At 49.7% G+C, this 24,031-nt stretch overlaps 1 protein-coding gene across 2 annotated transcripts in view; it reads right to left on the reverse strand.

The window, feature by feature from the left end:
- EPHA4 (EPH receptor A4) overlaps positions 1 to 21,186 on the reverse strand; it is a 142,287-nt gene extending 121,101 nt beyond the window's left edge. The window contains exons 1-3 of one of the 2 annotated variants that reach the window (XM_041737404.1): positions 20,924 to 21,185; positions 17,144 to 17,211; positions 12,231 to 12,894 (exon numbers count right to left, since the gene is read on the reverse strand). In XM_041737404.1, coding sequence (XP_041593338.1) covers positions 12,231 to 12,894; positions 17,144 to 17,211; positions 20,924 to 21,014 — 823 coding nt within the window. In that variant the 5' untranslated portion in view covers positions 21,015 to 21,185. Of the gene's footprint in view, positions 1 to 12,230; positions 12,895 to 17,143; positions 17,212 to 20,923 lie in introns of both variants that reach the window. The other variant, XM_041737405.1, reaches the window with a different exon arrangement.
- Between the last annotated feature and the right edge of the window lie 2,845 nt (positions 21,187 to 24,031).

The raw sequence follows: 24,031 nt of genomic DNA on the forward strand, positions 1-24,031 counted from the left end.
AATGGAAATCAAAAGTAAGAGGTCTAATTTTTAGAAAGAAGGGGGGGGGGGCAAAAAAAAATATATATATATATATAATTGCATGCAGTCAAAACTACTAGTTCTCTAGAAAACTCTGGAGAATTAACTGAAAACCTATTAGCATTCACAAGGCAGTTCAATAAAAAGATTGGATGCAAGATAAACATACAAAAATCAATAGCTGTCCTGTAGATCAGTGATAACCAGCTAGAAGATCTAATGGAAAATATTGGAAAAACTCAATAAGTTTGTGTCTTTCAGTCATTAACTGTAATAGAAGTCAACATTCCTTTCTTCAGGGAGGGGTTCTTTTTAGGATATCTATTTTTTAAAGTTGCGATAACAGTTGTGACATTTATAAGATCAGACTTTCAAGAAATGACTGTATATTTCCCCGGAAGAAAAGGAAAGATCTAACAATGAACTTCTCTAAAGCCATCTCAGTACAACTGCTGAAGCCACAGTGCAGGATTCTTACCGTATCAAGCACCCATTTAAAAATTACTGAAATTATTATAGCGACAATGTTTTGTGAATGAGGATCCCAGAGTCTATCATAAAAATTAGAATAAATTATGTACTTGGTTTATTTTAGCTAAGTCCAATAGCCATTTTTGCCCTGTGGAGGAGAACTTCTAAAACATAAGACTATTTGAGACCTTCTGGTAGCGTGTTTCAAACCTTTTTGGAAATACTTCTTTTCACCCATGCAAAGATTAACATTCTCATTTTTCCATCAACATGGATTTCTTTCATATAAGTCCTCTGCACATTTATATTGGTTTACTGGAGTCTTGCATTCGCATTAATTTAAAACTCTAGGATAACAACAACAACAACAACAAAAACAAAAACAAGCAAACAAAAAAACCTCTGGATACAGAACTGCTGAATTACTATATCGTAAACCTGAAACTAATAAAACACTGTGTGTTCTAATTAATTAATTAATTAAAAATGAAAAACAAAAAAATCCAGGATATAGAAAGGTAGTTCCTAAAGAAAATGTTTCAAACAGAAGCCTGAACACTCAAGTATTACTTCCGGCTGCACTTCTTTTGTTAGCACCTCCTTAGAAAACAAGAGTAATGGAATCTCAATTTCTCACATTAATTAATTAGCCACCTTTGCATCATAAGTACTGGAAGCATTATACTGTTAATTACCTACAAATCCACTCTCAAAATTCAGTGACTGATTTCGCTTTTTTATTTTCTATGCATAGATTTGCACGACCCTTAAAAAAAAACCCAAACCTATAAAATAGCCCTCTGCACACAGGCTAAACGTTACAAAACGTGGAGTGCTCTAACAGCTAAAAAAGTGAGTTCAATCAACTGATGCCCTTATATTGATCTCTTATTTCTCCCAACACTTTTCTTCTAATCCTCTCCATAATTACATGAACTGCTACAGCTTTCCTGAAGCTGTCAATTCCTCCCGCATCCGTTTTCAAATGACCAGCGAAGACGCAGTCTGGGCACTAGATCAAACTGTCAATGTTCCCAACTCTGCAATGAACAATCCTCTTGAAATCTCCTGGCATGTCTGTCAAGGGCCTCCTAGGGTTCTTCAAAACTCTTCCCCCTTGGAAGGGGGTAAGAAGGATGGAGGGGCCAGAAAGGTATTGATCCACTCTTTTAACATGCTAATTTGCCTGGGGGCTGCTGCAGTCATTGCCAAGCTGGACACTTCAAAAGGAAACTGTTTTCAAAGTGGAGATGTCTTTTTCAAACACTTAGAACTGAAAACAAATGAAACCCAGGCATCAAGTTCACAGTGCAACGTGAAGGAGGCCCGCCAATTAGAAATGGGATAGTAGCTCATATACAGAAAGGGGACCTAAAATTAATTGATAGTAGCAAGAAGTTGGAAAGTTTGAAACCTACTACGTTAAACTTCAAAAGCCTCTGTGTGCATCACAGCCAGTTAGGAAGTAGCCTATGGCACGGCCTGCATTAACCCCCGGGGAGCAAAAAATTGAGATTGAAGTAACTAAACTGATGTAAAACATTAATAAGACCAATCTTGATGAATGCTTGGACATCCCCATAAGTGATAAAAACGGAAAATAAAATCGATTATTCGTTTAATCACACCTCTCACTGGCAACACACCATGAAGACCAGACAAGGGAAAAGCAGGGAGAGCAACAGCACCAATACGAAAGTATCTTTGCGGCCTTTGTCATCAGTTTATTATTTCATCGATGAAACATACAGTTGCAGATAAAACAAGAAGACAGAGTGGAGTGCGCCACGATGGCAAAGTATTACCATACTGAGTTTGTAAAATCAATGCAGCCAAAGCCATGACCTGCTCACAGTTTTCAGGCCGTGTATTCCTGGGGATAGCCTGGGAGCCACGAATGGTTAGCAGCGGGACAAGGCCATACAAAAAGAAGAGGCAGCCGTGCTCCTAACGAAGGATCCGAGGTGGAAGATGGTAACTGGGAAACGTGGGGTCTTAAATCAGGGGCTGTAAGGACAAAAGCCCACGAGAACTGCATTCCTCACCGGGCTGTGTCTTAACTCATCATGAGGTTGGCCCATATTTACCTGCCATGGAGTGATGGGAGTAAATCAGTATTCTGTTAACCTCTGACCCCTGGGATCTGAAGCAGACAAAGGACCAATCTGGAGACCCAGGAGAACACAGCCAAATGTCAAGCAGCAGGGAAGCGATTGTTACGGAAACATTTGGCCTGGGCACCGCCAGCTTCATCGGGGCAAACTGCTATTCACAGAGACAAGCCATGAAGAGATACCGCCATAAAATATGGACAAAAAGGAACCTTTCCTGCCTTGCTTCTAAACTGTTGGCTTTATGGGACATCATGCTGAACAGTATGAAAAAAATCCAATTTGCTTTGAAGCGCATTAGTCTGTCTAACATCCTAATTATTGTTTACATTGCCATTTGCCTTCTATTAAGAATTGAATAATTACCCAGCACTTCATAGTTTAAAAATACAAGCAAACAGGATTATCTGGGTAATTAAGAAACTGTACTTTAGCTTTGTACTGCTGCGGAAAATATCTGTACACGTAGGGGAAATGATAATTATCAATCAACTTACTTCAAATGGTATTTTAAGGATTTTGAGCAATTTGAGATCTGTAACTTATTAAGAAGAGGTTACTAAGATCACCTTTGAGTAGTGTGGGTCTGTTTAAATCCATCCTTAGAAACAAGAGCCAGATAAGCAGCTGAATTTTCTCATCCACTAATGACACCAGAGAACACACCAAGTACAGAGCCTTCTGCTGTTCTTTAATCCCTAATAATCCATCCCAAATGGACTTTGAACAGCATCATCAAACTTTGTCAGACCATGTGGAGCTGAACCAAAGCTCTTCCACATTTCGATGTTGTTTTAGCTGACCCTGCCTCCACTTAATTACGCTGCAAAGTCTGGCTATGCCCGTTTTCTGCCCTGTGAAATTAGCCTGAACTCAAAACTAATTGAACTTCAAAAACATTTCATGCCAAGGCCTCTTCTTCTACTTTATAGAATGCATATGATCATGGCCCTTCTGAAGATAGTGCCGTTGCCAAGCAGAGGGAGGTCTGTTGGGTCACACATGCAGTGTGCTTGCGTTTCCATATTTCTAGGGGAAGAAAGCAAAGGTTAAGTCAATCTGGAGACTCTGGGTGGGATGGGAAGACAGTTCGACCCAAAGTGAATGCACATAACGGAAAAAGGAGCAGAATTATAGTCAACACACCTTTTCAAGAAGGTTATCTGGGACACACGCGAAGATAAGCACTTTTAATTGTGAGTCTAGGTACAAAGACTGATGTACTGGTTCATCCATGTAGCAACAGATGAAAATACCAACGGCGATCCTAAGCTATATGCCTTCAGCCTCTATTTGTTGAAGTAATGAATGGATTCCAGCACTAGTGACCTGAAGCCTATTTTCAGAACTTCCTGAGGTCTGACAATTCCTTTTCAAAGAATTTTATCTTTTTGCTTTCCGATTTTTTTTCAAGCCCTTTGTGGGGATACTTCTACACATTCCTCGCATAATCTGAATAGTGCCATCTCCTCCTACTCAGAAAGAGCTGCAAGATTCCAGCTGAAGCTGTCACTAAACAGACCAGCCAAAGGAGTCACCAAAACTAGGTTACTTTCCAAAGGTCAGAATAAAATGAGCAGCAGGAGCTTGGGTTGTTTTGCAAGGGGCAAAGGGGGCCGGGGAGTGACAACCAGCCACTCTGGGGTGGGGGTGGCACAAAAAGAGCCCAGGGCAAACAGGCCACTCTTTGCCCCGCCGCCCCCGATCTCTGGAAGCATTCAAATCAAAACCGAATTAATTTGCATGGTGTCTAAATCACTGGGTTCTGCATAAACAGAAGGAGATTTTGGCTGGAGTTGCCAAAGGAAGCCTTCGCTGCCTTTGTGCGAGGGGGAAATGGGTGTGCTGTTTTGCATGAGGGCGCTTACAGAGTATGCAAATGAGGGCTCCGCGGCCTGGAAATGCAACCCGGGGCCGACAGCTGACGACCCGCATTCACCCAGAAAACGCCCGGAGCCTCCAAAGGGACTTGTAAGCGGTTCCGACAGGATTGTTCCCCGAGACGCCGAAACAGACCCTGAATATTCATAGAATGTCCATTTAGTCATGGGACTATTAATTACCCTTCGGATCAGGGAAGGGAGTGACCTCACCTGCTCTCCTCCCCCAGAAGCAACAGCTCAGGGGTACCAGCTGTAGGGCACACAAGGAGAAAGGGTTTGTGCCCCAAGTGAAAAAGACACAGTCTCTCAGGGTCCAGGGGACAGCTGAGACCTCCTTAATTATGCCGTCTCCCAAGGACAATAAAACCGAGGAGCGCCAAGCCACCTTCTTGGACACAGACAGCTTCTAAGAGGCTAAAAGCTACAAATTGCCGTCTCAGTTTATAGAAACATCTAAAGGGTCGGATAAAGAAGGGGCCCTTCTAAGCTACCTTCATCTCCCAGATTCCGAAAGTTGTCAGAAGTCTCCTGATCTCATTCTAATTTTTAACAGAAGGGCCCCCTACCTGCCCGCCAGAGAAACTTAAAACGCTGATGGTCTCCCGACCCCTTTACCCTTTTAAAAACACTGAGGATGCCAAGACGCTTTTGTTTCTCTGCCTTAAAGCTGTCAATATTTACCATTAGGAATGGAAATTGAGACATTTTAAAAGTAACGACTTATTAAGGCATTTTAAAAATCAGTGGTTGCCCATCACATGCTTACACAAATAACATGTTAATGAAAAAATAACTATATGTCCCCAAAATACGTTAGTTATAAGAATGGCACTGTTTTGCTTTTTTTTTTTTTTTTGGCACATCTTTCATGTCTGTTTTGATAGAGGACAGCTGGATTCTCCGATTTGCTTCTACATTCAGTTTGATGAGATACCGCACATCAAGAAGCCTCTAGAAAAACTCCAGTCGTGAAAAGAGAGAGGTGGTAGGCAAATGATAGCTTAGTGATTAATTAAGAAAAGTCTTGACCTTGCAGACAGCCAGAAAGGGTCTTGGGGAATCCAGCTAGAACACACTTCGAGAACTTCTGCCCTGGGACATGGGGAGCAGATGATCTAATCAACGCCTCTCAGCCATTTCACACCATCTCCTACCCCTGCTTATGTAACACCATTGCCCCCCGGCCCCCAGACAAAAACAAAAACAAAAAATACCTCTACTCTGGAACCTAAATGAACTGCTTTCACGGTTGGACAGGCACTGGTCAAGTAACCCATACTGTCCACATATTTCTACCTCACAAAAATATAATTAACAATGACAGCTTCCACTTACTAAGTGCCTGATGATGCCAGACGCTGTGCGAAACCCTTTGCCCCATGCAGACGTGCTCCCGTGTGTGTATCATACATGAGAACATACGATCGCCACCAATCTGCAAATGCGAACTCGAGCTTCAGTTAGTGTCCGTGATCACATGACTGGTTGAGTCGCGCACATGGAGATTAAACACAGGTCTCAAACTCCAAAAACAGGTCTTAGCCATTTTATGCTACACACTGCAGAGTTGACCCACGCACTGCAGAGATTTGTGAAAGTTCAGGCATTGAGATGATTTCAGGAACATGGTGAAAAGAGTTAAGCTCCAACAGAAGTAAGAATTATAAGCAAGGACCTCATCAATACGTCACATGCAAAGATTTGGATATGTCATCTTGACTCTGTGAGACCTTACTCCACCCACTAAATGTTTAATATGAAAGAGGCCACAGTTCCTTACACATTTATTTATTCATTCATTCAATGAACATTTAATGAGACCCCACTGTGCTCTGTAATCATCCCTAGTGTTACCTGCCGGTTATACCGCACTGGGCTTCTTGACTTACAAAGTCATGATAAGAAAGTTGACTAAGTTCGCTCGTCCAACATAAAGCCAGGAAAATAACAAAGCAAGGCGGATCGTTCAATTTTTAAACAAAATCGTACCTGTTTGATTTGTGAATTAAAGTGTTTGTTTACAAATAATGCTGGGAAAAACTAAGAAAGCTAAATATCTACCACTGAGGGAAAGAAATTATATAGAGTAAGAGATATTGATACTATAGAATATTAGTAGTTACAAAGGGTGAAGGAAGAAAAGCAATATCCTTTATTTTATTTTATTTTATTTTAGCAATATCCTTTAATATGGAATGACGGCCATGATAGTCAAGTGTCATAAAAACAAGATGATAATTAAGAGGATGATTCGATTTCTTTCAGTGTTAAAATTGAACTTTGAAAAAGTTCATTTCGAAAACACATGTGTATAGAGATAATATCTGGGTGACATTATAAAGAGTGGTAACGCATGAAAATTCGAAGAATTCGAAGCACGCTATTCTTTGGTAAAGTTAAATTCATCAATTCAAGTTAAATTCATCAATCTACTTTAATTGATAAAGTTAAATTCATCAATTAAACCAACAACAACAAAGTAAACCTTAAGTAAGTCAAGTTCAATGATAGGAAAGTCAAACTTGTTTCGTGACCACTTCCACTTTGCACAGTAAGTCCTGACGGAAAAGCCAAGGCCTCGGTCTTTTTTTTCCCAAAGACTCAAGTCTTAAACAGAATAATGATGTCTTCATTCATTTTTGAAAGGTACGAGGAAGCTCAGACTAAAATAAGTCATCACATCTTAAATACCGTATTCCGAGGTCCCTAACTGAGCTCCTCCCTGCGCGACGCTCTGTGCGCCCCACGTAGAGCCGGCTCCACGATCCACGGGTGCACAAGCACCCGGGTCACACGCAGAAGGGGGAAAAGAAAAAAAAAAGTATAACAGAAAAAGCACAATAATTAAACCCTGCTCTTCTTGTATATAAAGAAGTGTGTCTTTCAGGGATCACAGCCAGGCTTCAAAGCTGGAGATAAAAGCAGCCACGTGATTCAAGCAACTGAGTCTTAAAGACACGATTCAAAGGTAGAAGAAAAATTTCAAAGGTGGAAAGGATATGAAGCAGCATCTCTCGGGACTTTATTTTCCAGGCTTCCTCTCCACTGCCTTTCTCCTAAGGTCTTTCCCACTCCACTGGGTGGGAAGACCAAGTCATTTCTTTCTGTTTTGGCTGTTGTTTAAACATAAACTCCGTCTTTTCAGAGCACCAATCTGAATTTTTTTTTTTTAAGATTTTGTTTATTCATGAGAGACACAGAGAGAGAGAGAGAGAGAGGCAGAGACACAAGCAGAGGGAGAAGCAGGCTCCATGCAGGGAGCCCGACGCGGGACTCGATCCCGGGACTCCAGGATCATGCCCTGGGCTGCAGGCGGCGCTAAACCACTGAGCCCCCCGGGCCGCCCAATATTTCTGTTATGGCCATCAAAACATGTCTATCTTGTTCTTTCTCATAAAAACATTTTTTTAAGATTTTATTTATTTATTCATGAGACACATAGAGAGAGGCAGAGACCCAGGCAGAGGGAGAAGCAGGCTCCCTGTAGGGAGCCAGATGTGGGACTCGATCCCGGGACCCTGGAATCACGACCTGAGCCAAAAGCAGACACTCAACCACTGAGCCCCCCGAGGTGTCCCTATTCATATCATTTTTATATGCACTCCCTAAAACAGTGCTTACTAATATTTCACAGAGTAAATCTGCGACTTTCCTTTCATTTCTCAGCTTTTTAATTAAGCAGAAAATATTTTAATAAAGAATCTTTTTCCTCTCTTTGTCTGTTTAATATTTTCAAAGCCATGAAAACAGCCCTGTAAGACATCTGGGCCGTTTGTTTCCTCACCGGGGGACACACACGTGTGGGGAGGCAGGAGGGTGCCTGAGGTGTGTTTTCGGTTTCTTCCAACAGTCGGAGGAGACCTGGTCACCTCTGCGGCCGATCCCCAGGCAAGTGCCCACGGCCGCCCAGGCCCGCCAGCCCTGGTTCCCCTGGGAAGCCAGATGAGTGGCTACCACTGCTCTTTGGGGCCCTGCTTTGGAGCCAAGTCATTTCAGAAAATGTTTTTCAAGAGCAGAAGGAACTCGCAGCTGCTTCAGAGGCCAGCGGCCACGGCCCAGCCCTCACCCCTGACTCCCCTGACGTGGCTCCCATCCTTCGCCTCCCTGAGCATGAGCGGGTGCGGCTTGGAAGAGGAAGTGGAGCTGTGTCTCCGAGGTCCCTTGAGGACGTGGGCAGATGATGAGGGTTAGATTCAAACAACAGCACAGCCCAGGCCCCCACCCACCCGGGGCCACTTTTGCCCAAGGATCCTTTGTCAAACGTGTAAGATCTTAATCCATCTTCACTCTGACCTCGCAGACCCTAAGGAAGATGGATGAGGAAGTGGGTGACCTTTCACCTGTTCCATTCAGCCTGCAACAGTAGGTCCACTGAAAAGACAATTGGGGAGGAACCTGCTGCCACGGTTCTGAAGACTTGCCAGTTCCCCTTTACATCCCTTCTGAAGCCCTCTTTGCACCCGGGTCTCTCTTGGCCCGCCCCCAAACCACTTTTCTCTCACTCAAAGGAAAGTTCTCTTTCCAACAGGGGAGAAATAAAAACGACACTCTCCAAATATCATTTTTCAACATGAAGTGTGAAAACAGACGTTACTCTTTGTTAGGGCAAGGGCAAGGCTTCCTTCCTATCTTTAGCCTTGACTTCCGAGAGGGGCTGGGAAATGAACTCTTTCGCTCTTTCAGTTCAAACACCCTTAAAAGTCCACGGCTGAGACGGTGGGAAGAGCGCAGTAGTCAACGAACTACATGGAAAGAACTAGCATGAACGTCGGTTTAAGGCATTGGGATCTAAACGGTTTACTAACCTTACGTCACCAAGTCCAAGACCGTAAGCAAAGTGCAATTATTTTCAACCCATTTTACAGATGAAGAAACCAAAGCTCAGAGGGGTGAAGAAACATGCTGAAGGGGAACCTGGGCGGCTCAGTGGTTTAGTGTCTGCCTTTCACTCAAAGTGAGATCCCGGAGCCCCAGGATCGAGTCCCACACTGGGCTTCCTGAATGGAGCCTGCTCCTCCCTCTGCCTGTGTCTCTGCCTCTCTCTCTGTCTCTATGTCTCCCATGAATAAATAAATAAAATCTTTAAAAAAAAAAAAAAAAAGAAGAAACATGCTCAAGGTCATACAGTTGTGTGAACACATTGGAACACATGTCTCCATCTCAGTGTCCTTTCAGCTCTACCTGGGTGCTTCCCAGGAATGACGTCAAGGACGGAGATGACCATTTTTATTACTCCTAAAGTTTTTATGGTCTTGACTCATCTTTATTTTTTATTTGTTTATTTTTTTCTTGACTCATCCTTAAAAAGTCTCCCTTAGGTTTGGAGTTGAAGAATCTTGCTGTTCAAGTTTTTCCTTCCTCCCTAAATTCATCAGCGCACTCCTACTTGGTAGTAATAGGAACAAACAAATAAACAAAGCGCAGGATGATTTTGTTCAAGAAATGTCTTCTTGAAGGAGTTGCTCATTTTAGGAACAGCAAAGAAAATACCCAGGTAGCCAGAATGAGAATAAGGAAGATTCTGAAAAATCGTCTCTAATCAACCTCTCCCTCCGTTAAATATCTGGCCTTGTGTTAGGAATAGTCTGCTTAGAAACGGACAGAGCCTAAAACGGGGAGCCGCACCCCCTTCCATGAAGCACACGATTACCTGGATTCCCAAGATTATGTCCATAAGGCAAACCCCTAAAATGTTCAATTGGCTTTATATTCACTCCCCCTCCATCTTTTTCTCTTCTTTTTCTAATTTGGGTTGTAAAAATGGCAACGAGTTTCACCATGTAACCATGTATGAGCTCCTGGGCTCTGAAACAATTGAAAATCCATGACATTAGATAGAGAGATGCACTCATGCCAGAGCAGAAATGGAAGACAATGGTCTTCTTCTTCTTCTTCTCCTTAAAAAAAAAAATATATATATATATATATATAAGAATCTTGACACGTGAAGACATGCAAGTCCTCTCTTGCAAAAATCAAAAAGGCAGAATAATTTACCCTAAAATGCGATGCAGTGTCATTGCCCTGCTCATGTCACTGTTCCTGCTATGATGATTGCAATTTAGGTGCCAATAACGATGCACTCGCATATGTTCTAGCACTAATCCCAGGATACAATTTGGGATTTCAGTTTGGTACAGCTTATCTAGTAGTTGCTAAGAGCTAACACAACGATCAAGAAATCAATCTTTGCAAAAACAACAACCACAAACACCTTTACATTCCAGCTTTACAATTTTCAAATTTACAAGTTCACCTTTTCTGAGTCGACGAGAGAGGCACCCAGCCTTTATTATTTTATTTGTAATGAAATCACGACATTCCAATTATTATCCATTCCCGGAAACTACTAGCAAATCAAGAACACCACTTCAATAAAACAATATAAATTATAAAAAGGGAAGAATGCATAACTTACAACATCAAATGACCAAAAATGCAACTTTCTTCAGGTTATTCACTGTTAATTCCCAGTGGATTGTCCCATAGTTAATCCTGCCCTGTCATTAAGATGGTTGAAATGCCAGACAAATTGTTTGGCAGTCAGTTATTTTGGGGTCTTTAATCACCAAATCAGATGAACCATGTGGCAATCAGTCTACAGCTCAACAATCACCCCGAGAAAAGATGAATCAGATCTGTTCTATAGTCGGGACCCAAGTTACACCGTAATAAGATTGGCGGCAGCAGACTATGGATAATCACGAAAAATAAACACCAAGCAAACACAAAAACCTCGGGATAACTGATTTTCTCTAGGCCTTAATCCACACACAGCACCAGCAATCCAGATACACATGAACTCCTCTCGTCCCTTACTCGGAAACGAAGCTGCTGCTATAGAGAAAAAGATTTTACAAACTCCCCAGAAAGGGGGAATAAGGGAAGAAAGAATCGCATACGCCAAACTCCATGTAAGAAAAAAAAATTAAATAAAAAACCACTTTAGTGATACGATAAGTAGTAATTCACATGATATAAAAGTCTACATTTCTTCAAACACTCAATAACCAGGATGGGTCACAATTTCGCTATTGCCTGTGACCACACAGATCAAATAAGCCTCTCACTATCTCTTTATCACCTCCTCCGGGAAACCAAGAGGTCTTTCATCAAGATTAATGTCACTCGCAGAGCCTAGCAAGGGGCGCTCCGTGCAACAGAATGCACTTGAAACTTTGTCACTCTACTTCGTTGGACCGCGTCTACACGGGCCCCGGAGGCAGGAAACACTGTACTTTCCCCACACAGATGCATCTTAACTAGCAGGCGGGAACTGCAGGAAGGCGATCCTGGTCTCACACGGAAGCCATCCGCGTATTATATTATATGGATATAATATATGGCACAAGAGAGATTTAGCATCTTGGCCATTCTACCAGGTCCACGGGCAGGAAAACTATGGTTGCAAAATGTGTCTGCCCTCTTGAGGAGAGGATCAATCAGGTCTGTTTCTTGAGCTCGTTCATTTACATTTCAGAGGGCACACGGAGCCGGTGCAGAGCTGAGTGCCTGTTAGCAAATGTGTTTGGCCTTCTGCTGATTACGCAGCATCATTTATTTTGTCAGTATTAGAAACGTCTTAGCCCTGCCACCTGGAGCTATAGCACTTACTCATTAGACCCCTCTGTCCCACCACATCCCACAGGGGCTGCTAATTACTGGCTTTACTCCATTTAGTCTCATCTCTGATTTAATTACGTGCACTAAGGCCTAATGAAAAGTACAATATGGCTCTCCTTACCTTGGCATTCTCCATTTCGCTCTTCGTGCCCAGCATTGCATAGGCAGTTGCCAATGGGTACCAGCCATTCACCATCTGCCCCACAGTACATTTTTGGCACATCCTTCTCTTCTGAGTTGTTGACACAGGAGCCTCGAACCTCCACCAGGGAAGACGTATCAGCCCCCGTGATGGTGTCTGGAAACTGGGCCAGATTGCGGACGGTGAGCGGACACTTCTTATAGAACACCCGGACGGACACCAGGGCGATGCAAGCCCCCACATCCTGAAAAGCCAGATAAAACCCCTTTTTGCTCAACGGCCCTACATCCCGGATCTCGGTGTTCAGCTTCATGATCCTGTCACCAATGTCCACCTGGGTGAAGCTCTCGTCAGCAGCGATGGTGTCAATCTTGGCAAACTGGCTCTCTCGGATAAAACGCTCTTTGTCGTTGTCTGACTCATAGTAGTAGAGGTTGAACGTCTCCTTGCAAGTGCCCATGACACCCGGAAGGCTGTTGCAGTCTCTCAATGTGAACTTGATTTCAATGTACACCCTCTGCGCCCCTTCTCGGGTGATCCAATCAGTTCGGAGCCAGTTATTCTGGCTGGGTTCCATCACGTTGCACACTTGGTAGGTTCGGATTGGTGTGTTTTTTTCATCCATGATACTCACTTCCTCCCACTGCAAAGATCCAAAGGAAACGTGTCGATTACAGAGTGTCATCACACAGTGACTCGCCAGTTCCACTTTACCCTCCTCATAGGACACTGAGGATTCTCGCTGCAAGGAGGAAGGAAGCTACCGAGCACCAAGCCTCAGCAACAAACCTCTTAGGGGAGATAAGATGGTATTTTATGGGGGATGTGATGGGGGTTTCGTTTGCTTGTTTTTTTCTTTCTTTCTTTTTTTTTTTTTTTTTTGTGGTTGTTTCATTCTTTTGCCTAAAATCCAGAAGCATGGGGAGATCTAGGGATTATGAGTTCCCAGCAGTCGCTGGTAGTGGTCTCACAACCTCAGATTCACCTATTACAACAGCTACAGTTTCAAGTGGCAACAGTTCAAATTTACTCATAAAATAAAAGCTAGTATGTGTATTGTTTCAACAACTGAGCAGAGACCTGCAAATTAAGAGCAGGAAGAAAGAAGCTTGCCAAAGGAAGACAATTATCAGATAATTAGTGATGCTCCTGTCAGAACTTTGCTCTCTAATGTCTTAAAAAAAAAAAAAAAAAAAGTCAGTTGATTTTTTTTTTTTTTTTTTTGGCATTGTCACTATTCTTTAAAGGGGTAAAGAAAAATCTCACTCTTCTGGTTTTGGTAATCCTGGGAAGATAGTTAACTTGATGGTTGGATTTCTCAAATCCACTGTCATTTATAACAATGAAACCCTTCTTCAGAGCAATGTATTCAATTCAGTATTCTTATTTTTAAGACATATACCCATAAGTAAACAAGGATGCACACAGACTTTGCTTCTAACTACCCTTTGCATATTGAAAATAAAATAGTAGGTGGTATTGATGATTGAAAGCCCGACAAAATTAAAGAAGGGTGGTGAGGTTTTCTTTGCCATCTACTTCCTCCCATAAAGATTCTAGCAGTGGGACAATCTGAATTCGCGGTGACTGGAGTAGTAAAAATTCTCTCTCTCTCTCTCTCTCTTGCCACAGCTTTTAAAAATAATCCTAAAAGCATCAAGATTGTTTCGGGGGCTCCAAAAGGCTAGTAGGCAGCCTCCAATTCTTCACAAATAACTACAGTAATGCATTTATATAGATCTGGTATAAATCAGCTTAAGTATCTAACACATGAATATAATTAGAAGAAAAAAGATAGTTAAAAAAATTCATATTCTATAATAGCTCCACTTAAATCTCCATTCAATCCAACGAAGTACACAGAACCATAATGTCTCTTTTAACGGGTTTTCCATCTGTGCATTGGAAAACTATTAATGGATGGAAATGTTACTATATGAAGGGCCATACTGCATAAAATTCAGTATCCCTTTCATCTGCTACCATTATGAAAGTTGGAACTGGGAGGGATAAGTGCCCTGTGGTGATTAAAATTTCTTTTTATCCGCTAAGCAATAAATCACCAGTAATTTACTTATTTGGGGAAATTCATGTAAATCCAAAAATAGATCTCCACCTTCAAAAAAAACCCACTCAGCATGCTTCTCATCTCAGAACAAAGGGAATACGGAAAAACACATTTATCAATGTAAATGAAAGCACACAGGGATATCTCCACAGAGTTCATACAGGATAGTCCGGGTCTAAAGTGAATTTTCCAGCCTGACCCTAATTGTCTAAACACATTGATCAATTCACCAAAATGATGACAAATCTCACCTCACTTTTGTGTTTCACAATCAGCTGTCAGAAACTCAAAACACTCCTTTAAATGAACACTGCCAAGAAATTAGGCTTTCGCTACAACTGTTACCAACAGAGGCCGTTACTTTCTATTATTCTTATTTTCTGTTTAGTTGTTCTTACAGAGAAAAAAAAAAAAAAAGAAAAAGAACAGCCAGTTGTCTCTGACTCTATTTCATATTTCACTTTGTGGGATCGTCAAGTAAGTTTTCTTATTTGTCTTTAACAAGAACAACAAATAAATGTCATTATTTATCAACAAAACCATGACCCCCAGTGTCCAGCCGAGAGAGATGTGAACCACTTGAGCTACAAACAGAAATTTCAGAATAACCCAAAGACAGAAATGTGCTTTTCATCTTCAGATAGAAAAGAATTTTTGTCAAGCAAATCCACCCAGAGTTGGTAGGTAATTTAATTCCTCTCTTCATCCTAAACCTGAAAAAGTTCTCTTTGATGACAAAATCTACAGATTAATGGAACTTCATAGTTTGGCACATCATTTCTCAATGGCCACTACACGTGTGGGAATGGCTAATTCTGTGATACGTAAACAAAACTTCATAGTTGAGGAAAGAAAGATGCTGCATCCTGCGTTCGGGAGCCTACATTCAGCCCGTTAAAGAGTTCTCGGTTGGACACGAGCAGCTATATAGGCGTGGTATCGTTTTTAAGAGACTTCAAGACACCAGAAAGAAGTTTCGTGTTTGGAAGAAGTGAGCAGGTGTTCCTTGGGCGGCTTGGGGGTGGGTGCGGGCTATGGAATGTCTACGGCCTATTAAGTTGCAGTGAAAGCTTTCCAGAAACTAGATAGACCACAGGCAGTACTCAAAAATGCGTCATTCCTTGCCTTTAAACAGGTCACATGTATATTTAGTGTAACAAGTTGGATCCCAAATCATACAGGATGCATTCATTCTCCCTCCAAACTTGAGAGCAGCCAGTAGAAAATAAGACTCATTAAATTTTTAAAGCACTAATACCTTGCACCTTCAATTTTGCCAGGAGTTCTAATACGCGGAGTCTACAGAGCTTTACTCCTGGGGTAGCCTGGGAAAGCCTCCCTGAATCAGTGACCTTTCCAGGGTATAGGATTAACAAGAGTCTGACTCTCACAAGATAAAGCTGTACCTTTCTTCACAGTCAAAGGACTGAGGGCAATTGCCTGCAATCAGCAGTGAATACAGCCTGTCTACACTGCCAGAGGCCTGCCAATCACTTCTCCCTCCCTTTAAAAAAACGGTTTTGAGGGCCGCCTAGAATTTTTTTCAGCAGAGATCCAACCAACTGCAGTCAAGTTCAGGCAGAAAAACAGAAAGGCCAGGCAAATCTCTGTCTTATTTCACCCGGGCTGCAAGGCCTGCTGTGGGAAGAGACGCCTTAAAATTCTCCATTTTTGTGACAAGTTTCTTGCCTTATTTTTAAGACCTTCTGTCTTTGACAGCAGTCTCTGTGAATCTTTACCTTTTCTGATCCTCTACTGTTTATTCAATGGACAGGTGTGAAGCCCCATACTGGGCGCTGGCTGGCAGGACCATCTCCCTCTGCGAGAGCCTCCCTGTCTTTCACCTCCATTGCTTTTAATCAAGTGATTCAGCCGTGGATTATCAAGCACATGCAGGCAGAATGATCTTAATTTTTAACGGATGTGAGAGTTACTTAAACTTGGCAGAAGGCAGAGTTACATGCTATACTGATTTCTGTCCAAAGCCGAGTCATCCTGCCCTCTTCTTCCGAAGGGCAGAGCCGGAGAACGGGGGCCACTGCCCTAACTGCATCCTCTGAATCTTCAGAGGGAGGCGGTGGGGGCACATTTCAGAAGAAATGGACAGTGAAGCGCGCTCTCACACTTATAGTCCAGCTTGCCCTTCCCCAAAGGCTCGAGGTTCCCAACACGTCAACTTAGTACATTCAGCACCAACAATACAAAAGCTTGGGTTCTTCTCTGCGGGTGTTGTGCCCCAGGCACGAGTTTGTAGGGCTTCCCTCTCAGTGGGCAAGAGAGCTACAGTGGATTTAAGGTTGTGAGAGGTAAGGATGCTCCTCTCACCACCACCCCCAACCTCACCCCCCACCCCCCGCCGTGTACCTTATGCCCCGAACTAAACTTGTGCCTGGTACAATCAGAAATGTTTTGTCCCTGATATCTTTATTTATTCATTCTCCTCATCTGGGAACAGAACAATTGCTCTAAAATTAACCCTGTCAGGGACTTCACGGCCATCACAGTAATAGGCACAAATTCTAATTTGGTTCCTGGATCGTATTTCTTGTTGGTATTTTAGTTTTAAACAGGCATCTAAGTCTATGCTTCCACCAATCTCCTAACTTTGAAACCCCTTTCTGCCCTTTTGGTTTCTAGTTCTTCCATGACAGAGCTATCCGAAGGGAGTATAGGATTTCTCCAACAAAGCGTAATTCACTTCATAGGCCATGGTGGAAATCTGACCCCCTCACCACAATCAACAAGAATCAAGCCATTAGGACCCTCGGAAAGTTGCTAATCATTCCTTTTTACCCTTTGGATCAGAGAGCAACTCGGAACTTACCCCTCCTTCCAGAGGGCTCGCTATCCACCCAAGTTCTCCCTGAACAGATCTGGAATCCAATAAGGTTACTGCAAGAAAACAAAGAAAAAAAATGGATTAATTTCCAATTGCCAAAAAAAGCCAATACTACAAAAACCATTTGCCTGAGCGTTTCCATATGTGCTGGGGGTGTGCATATCCAACTCTGATCAAAACCTAAACTCGGTCTCACTTATGTAAATAATCATTACTTACTTGATCTTTTCCCCTCTTTAAATCTGCACGTTCTTATTTATTTAACTTGCTTAGCATTTAAAATTCCATCCCAGGACTGAGCTGATTCATTTTCCAAAAAGGATGAATAGGGAATCTCAAGTACAATTCAAAAAATAAATATATCTACGTAGGGCAGTTACACTCCAGAGCAAAATCCGCATTCATCTCTGTCTGGTATCTACTAGAGTTATTTGTTTTTGCAAGTTTCGGATGACCGCGGAACTCGTCGGCGAGGTGACGGAGCCACAAGTGAATTCTAACAGAACAGAGAGCACTCGTAGGGCCATGAAGAGGCTCTCTCCTCTACAATTTCATTTTTTCCCTCCCGCACCAAATAAACAGGTCCTGGTTGTGGCATCCACTGCTGCTTTTTTTGGGTAAATATCAAAGTTTCAGAAAGGGGTCAGGGCAGACCTGCGGAATTAGAACGCCAACTCAATGGAGTGTTCTCTTCCCGGGGTCTTTTGGAAGACGACCGGGGACTGTGCTCCCCAGCCTAGAAGGAAATCACTGGTTTGAATTCTAGGTTGAGGAGTGTGGCCTAATAGATCTCCTGTCTGTGCTGCACCTAAGCGCCTGCGTCAAGGTTTCGTGGGGAGGGGAAAGGGGAGGAAGGCTACAGAGCCGCTGTACCCCACCCAGGCTGGAAATGTCCTAGGCACCGGCGACATTGAAAAGGACACAATGGATTCCTAACCTCTCCACATTCTCTTTCCCACCGAGATCTGCAGGCCTGGGGGTCGAAAGGCCCAGCTCAAAGGAACCACTGGGTTATTAATTTGATCGGTGAGGCTGGCTCCTCCGCTGGGGGAGGGGTGGGAATGGGGAGCCCTCCCCCTGGCTCCTGGGCGCTCCGACGCTCCATCTCACCGCCAGGCCCCTCAATTCCACCCACCTTCCCTCTTTGCATCCCCAAATCGAAAGAGTTAAAAACAGCTGCTTTCTCCTGGTTTTCCCGACAAGCCTGAATTCCTAGGGTCTCTTAATTATTTTAAAATGTAGAGCGTTCCCTGGGTCGCTCCCGCCCGGAGTTGTGCGCCCCCCCCTCCCCATTCCCTCTTCTGGGTCCCTAGAGAAAAGCCCGCTACATCCATTTGGATTTATGTAAGGTGGATTAGGGACACAAAAGGAACAATAAGACCCAATTTACAAAAAAAGGGAGGGAGTAGAAAGGGAGGGTAAAAGGGAGAAAAGGAAACGTGATGGGAATAAAAAGCAACAAAATGAATTAATTTTTAGGGGGGAGGAGGGGCCGGTGGGGGAGTGGGAGACACCCCCCTTCGTTCTACATCAGCCTCCGGCCCCATCCACACCGTTTTTGTCTGGCGCTCCCAAGTTCTCCTTCCAAAAGAGGAGGCGAGAAAGCGGAGGGGAAAAAAAAAAAAAAAAAAAGAGGAAAGAAAATCTCCGTTCCGCCCGGTGCCAGAGGTCTCGGGGGACGTCCTAACAAGTGTGCGAAGTCGCCGGGGGGAAGCGAGACGCAGGATCCCACCAAGGAGCGAGCCCGGGGACCGAGGGGCGCAGCGGCCGAGGAGGCCCCGAGCCAGTTGGGAGGAGGGGGCGGGCGGGGGCGGGGGCGCGGGGGCGGGGGGCGGGGGGCGCGGGGCGCAGGGGCCGGGGGGCGCGGGGGGCGCGGGGGGCGGAGGCCGGGGGGGCGCGGGGGGCGGAGGCCGGGGGGCGCGGGGCGCAGGGGCCGGAGGGCGCGGGGGGCGCGGGGGGCGGAGGCCGGGGGGCGCGGGGCGCAGGGGCCGGGGGGCGCGGGGGACGTGGGGGGCGGAGGCCGGGGGGCGCGGGGCGCAGGGGCCGGAGGGCGCGGGGCGCAGGGCGCAGGGGCCGGAGGGCGCGGGGCGCAGGGCGCAGGGGCCGGAGGGCGCGGGCGCAGGGCGCAGGGGCCGGAGGGCGCGGGGCGCAGGGCGCAGGGGCCGGGCGCGCGGGGGCGCGGGCGGGGGCGCGGGGCGGGGGGCGCGGGGCGCAGGGGCCGGGGGGCGCGGGGGCCGCGGGCGGGAGGCGCGGGGCGGGGGGCGCGGGGCGCAGGGGCCGGGGGGCGCGGGGCGCCCTCGCCTCCCAACCGCGCCGCCGGCAGGTGTGCGCTCTCCCGGGCCTCCGCCTGGCGAGCTCCGGGTCCCGGCCGCCCAGCCGAGGCTAAGTTGGCTTTTGGCTCCCTCCTTCGGAACAGGGGAAATGATGGATTGCGCGGGGATGCACGGACGGGGTCCGCGGAGACGCACGGACGGACGAAGGGACGGATGGATGGACAGACGGCTGCGGAGGCAGCGGGGCTGTGGGAGGCCGGAGGCGCCGACCGCGCGGTCCGGGCACTCCCGCGGGGCACAGCGCCGTCCGCGTCCACGCGGGCCCCCGCGCGCCCACATGCGCGCATCTGTGCACGGGCACACGCGCACACACACACGCGCACACACACGCGCGCACACACACACGCGCACACTCGCCCACGCGCGCTCACTCACACTCACACGCGCACACACGCGCACACTCACGCGCACTCACACGCGCACACGCAGAGTCACACTCGCCCACGCGCGCACACTCGCACACTCACACTCGCCCACGCACACGCGCACACTCCCACGCGCACACACGCGCACTCACACGCGCACACACGCGCACACTCACGCGCACTCACACGCGCACACGCAGAGTCACACTCGCCCACGCGCGCACACGCGCAGTCACACTCTCCCACGCGCACACACTCGCACACTCACACTCGCCCACGCACACGCGCACACTCCCACGCGCACACACGCGCACTCACACGCGCACGCACGGAGGAAGCTGGACGGTCCTCACCGCCTCCCGTGCGCGGAGGCGCGGTCTGCGCTGCTCGTCCGAAGGGACGCGCGGGGTCGCCGGGAGGCCCGGGGGGTCCCGCGCCTTCCGCCCCAACTAGCGCAGCGCGCGGACCGCTCTGGGGCGAGACGCCCGCGCCCGTGCGCGGAGGCCGCCGGCGCGCTCCGAGGTCCGCGGGGGAGGCGCGCGCAGCGGGCCCTAGGCCGGGGTGGTCTCCGCGGCCCGGCCCGGCGGGTTCGCCGCTGGCGCCCGCAGCCACCGCACTGGGGTCCCCGCGGCCCGCGAGGGCGCCCCGGAGCCGGCCCCGGGGAGCGCGGGGCTCGGGAAACTTTGCAGAGCCCGAGCTCCGCGGCTCGTGCGGGCACCGGCGGCACCGCAGCCTCGCGCCGCTCCCGGCTTCCGCCCCCGCTGCCCGGGCCGGCTGGGACCGCTCTGCGCGGTCGTCTCCCTCTTCCCCGAGCCCCGCGCTGCTCCCGCGTGTCCCCGGGCGCCTGCCGCTCGCCCCGCCGGCCCAGGCTCATCAACTTTGTCCTCTCGCCGCCAACTTGGGTCTCCGGGCGCCGCTCGGGGCCCCGCATCCCCGCATCCCCGCAGTCCCCGCCGACCCGGGGCGCAGGCTCCCGGGGACCCCTCGCTCCCTCCGGCCTCGCGCTCGGGGACGTCCGCCCGCAGACCCGCCTGTGCCCCGGGGCCCGGGGGCCGCCGCGCTCTCACCTTCGTTCGCGGGGTACACCCTGGAGCCGGTGACAGCGTCGCAAATCCCAAAGAGCAGCGGGAAGAGGGCGAGATGCCGAAGCCCCGCCATGGCTCGCCGGTGCCAGCCGCTCCGCCGCTCCTATCCCAGTGGAATAAATGCTCAAGTTCGGGGCGCCGCGGGCCGAGGACACCGCCAAGGGGGCGGGCCCGGCCCGTGACGCGCGCACGCCAGTCCGCCGCCCGCAGCCAATGGGGGCGCGCGCAGGCCGGCCGGCCCCGCCCCCGCCCCCGCGGCCCCGCCCCCGCCCCGCCCCCGGCCCACGAAGCCCCGCCCCCGGCCCCGCGGCCCCGCCCCCGGCTCGGCGCGGCGCGCGGTCTCCCGGGGCTGCGGCCGCGGCTCTGCGGGGCGCCCTCCCCCGGGACGCGGACGGCGCCGGCCCTGGAGCGCGCCCGCCCCCCCGCCACGGACGGCGCGGGACCGAGGAGACGACCCGCGCACGCAGGAAACGGCTGTGAAGTCGCCCTGCGCGTCCCGCCCGCCGCCCGAGGGTCGGACCGCCCCGGGCTGCCCCGGCCCCGCGCCCCGCCCCCCCCCGTCGGCGTCCGCCCGGGCCCAGCTGCGGGGCCGCGACACCCGCGGGCAGGGCGGCGGCCGGGCGGGGAGGGCGGTCACCGGCCACCGACGGCGCCGGGTCGCAGCCACGCGGAGCAGGTCCCGCGCTCAGCCCGGGGGTGCCCGGTCCCCGCCGGCCGGAGAGGGCGGCCCAGCCCCGCGCCCCGACGGCCGCCCGCCCCGGGCCCGCGCCTGTCCCCGACCCCGAGCGCCGCCCGGCGACCTCCGCCGCGACTCGGGCGCCTCCCCCGACGCTAACGGGGCCCGACTCCGGTTGGCCCCGCGCTCCCGCCCCAGGCCGCCCGCCGTCCGCCTCCCTCCAGGCCGCCCCGGGTCCTCCGCGGGAGCCGGGTCCCAGCGGGGGGGGGGGGGGGGCGCCCGCGGCCGGTGGCGGCGCCTCTCGCGCTCGGGCGGCGGCTCTCCGTGGGGCAACCGCGCCACCTGCCGGCCAGACGCGGGGCTGCGGCGCCCCCGCGGAAGGGCGAGCGGACAAAGGCCGCAGCCCCCGCAGCCCCGCAGCCCCGCAGTCCCCCCATCCTCCCGCAGCCCCCCCATCCTCCCGCAGCCCCCCGGCCCCCGCAGCCCCTGCAGTCCCCCGGCCCCCTCAGCCCCCCAGCAGCCCCCCGCATCCTCCCGCAGCCCCCCGGCCCCCGCAGCTCCCCCCGCAGCCCCCCGCATCCTCCCGCAGTCCCCCGCAGTCCCCCGGCCCCCGCAGCCCCCCAGCCGACCCCGGGGCCCCGCAGCTCCCCCCTGCAGCCCCCCGCAGCCCCCACGCAGCCCCCCGCAGCCCCCCAGCCCCGCAGCCCCCTGCAGTCCTCCGGCCCCCTCAGCCCCCAGCAGGCCCCCACAGCCCCCTGCAGACCCCCGGCCCCCACAGCCCCCCACAGGCCCCGAGCCCCGCAGCCCCCCAGCAGCCTCCCGCAGCCCCCCGGCCCCGCAGCCCGCAGCCCCCCCGTAGTCCCCTGGCCCCCCCGCAGCCCCCCAGCCCCCTGCAGTCCCCCGGCCCCCCGCAGCTCCCCGCATCCTCCTGCAGCCCCCCCCATCCTCCCGCAGCCTCCTGCACCCCCCCGGCCCCCGCAGCCCCTGCAGCCCCCCCGCAGCCCCTGCAGCCCCCCCGCAGCCCCTCGCAGCCCCCCGCAGTCCCCTGGCCCCCCCGCAGCCCCCCAGCCCCCGCAGTCCCCCGCAGTCCCCCGGCCCCCTCAGCCCCCAGCAGGCCCCCGGCCCCCTCAGCCCCCCTCAGCCCCCAGGGTCCCCCGGTCCCCAAGGCCCCCCACAGCCCCCCGGCCCCCGCAGGCCCATAGCAACCCCCCAGCCTTTGCAGCCCCCGCAGCCCGCAGCCGCTCCGGGACAGCCGCAGCCTTGCAACTTGCAAAAACCGGGCAACTTGGGCGGCGCGGGGCGAGGCGGGCATCGGGCTGAGCGGCCCCAGGTATTCCGGCTCCGGGGATGGCGGGGCGAGAGGCCCCCTGCAACGTCGCGGTCAAGGAGACGGGCTGCCCTAGGGTAGCCGCTGTTTTCACACAAGTAAAAGGCGGGAGAAGTGCACACGGGGGAGTTTTATGCTTGTGTATCTATAAATTATTTATAGATGTCTGCACGAAGACCCTTTAAGGGATTCACTTCTAGATGCTCACGTGTGTCTTCCTGAGTTTTATGCGAAAAGAAGATGAAACAGTGGCTCCCGTCACTTGGCACAAGGACCCGGGGAGAGGAAAGAGCAAACTGAAATCTGTCTAAAACCTTTTTAAACAGTAGGTGCGGCTGCCTCTCTGCACACTCTGGGTTGTACACGTGCGTGTGGTTGGAGGGGGAAACTGACCGGCCGCCTCCTTCAAAACAGTGAAATTTCTAGAACATGTACCATTTTTCCCCTCGTGGGATATGCACACTGAATATTAAAGGCTTTGCAGCCACAGCTGCTGGAAAGCCAGGCATCGTTTGCCAGGGTACATCCAGTGACTCCCCCTTTTTCCTTCCCCTTTTCCTCTTCCCCACCCCAAAGCAACCCGGTGACCTGGAGCACCCAAAGGCAAGAAGTGCTAACTTGGAAAACTGAACTAGAACTTCCTCTTTAAAGAATTTTCTGAGATGAATATCAGAAATGAGCTACTGAAAATTCTGCCTTCCCAGAGAGGAGTTCTCTAACCTAACAGGCATGGTTCCTCCCCAGAAGAGGGCAAAGTGGAAAAACAGATGGTGGCCCAGTCCCTCCTTGCTGTGGAACCCCCCATTTTACTGGAAAACACCTAATAATTTTCAAGCATTAGAGAGTATTTGCAACAAATCGGTCACTCACTGGGGCCATGAGCATACAGTAGGATACCATAATCTCAAAAAGTACCTAAAACCACCTTCTTTTAAAATAAATTAGCTTGACTCCAGAGTAAGTCAACTCTAAATGCTGAGAGTATTTTGAATCCATTAAGAGACATGTCAAAATATATGTGTTTATAAGCTTAATGAATATTGTAATCCTCTATGTCAAAAAATAGGATAGATTTTTTTTTTCCTTT

Source organism: Vulpes lagopus, chromosome 22, assembly GCF_018345385.1.
Source record: "Vulpes lagopus strain Blue_001 chromosome 22, ASM1834538v1, whole genome shotgun sequence".
NCBI lineage: Eukaryota > Metazoa > Chordata > Mammalia > Carnivora > Canidae > Vulpes > Vulpes lagopus.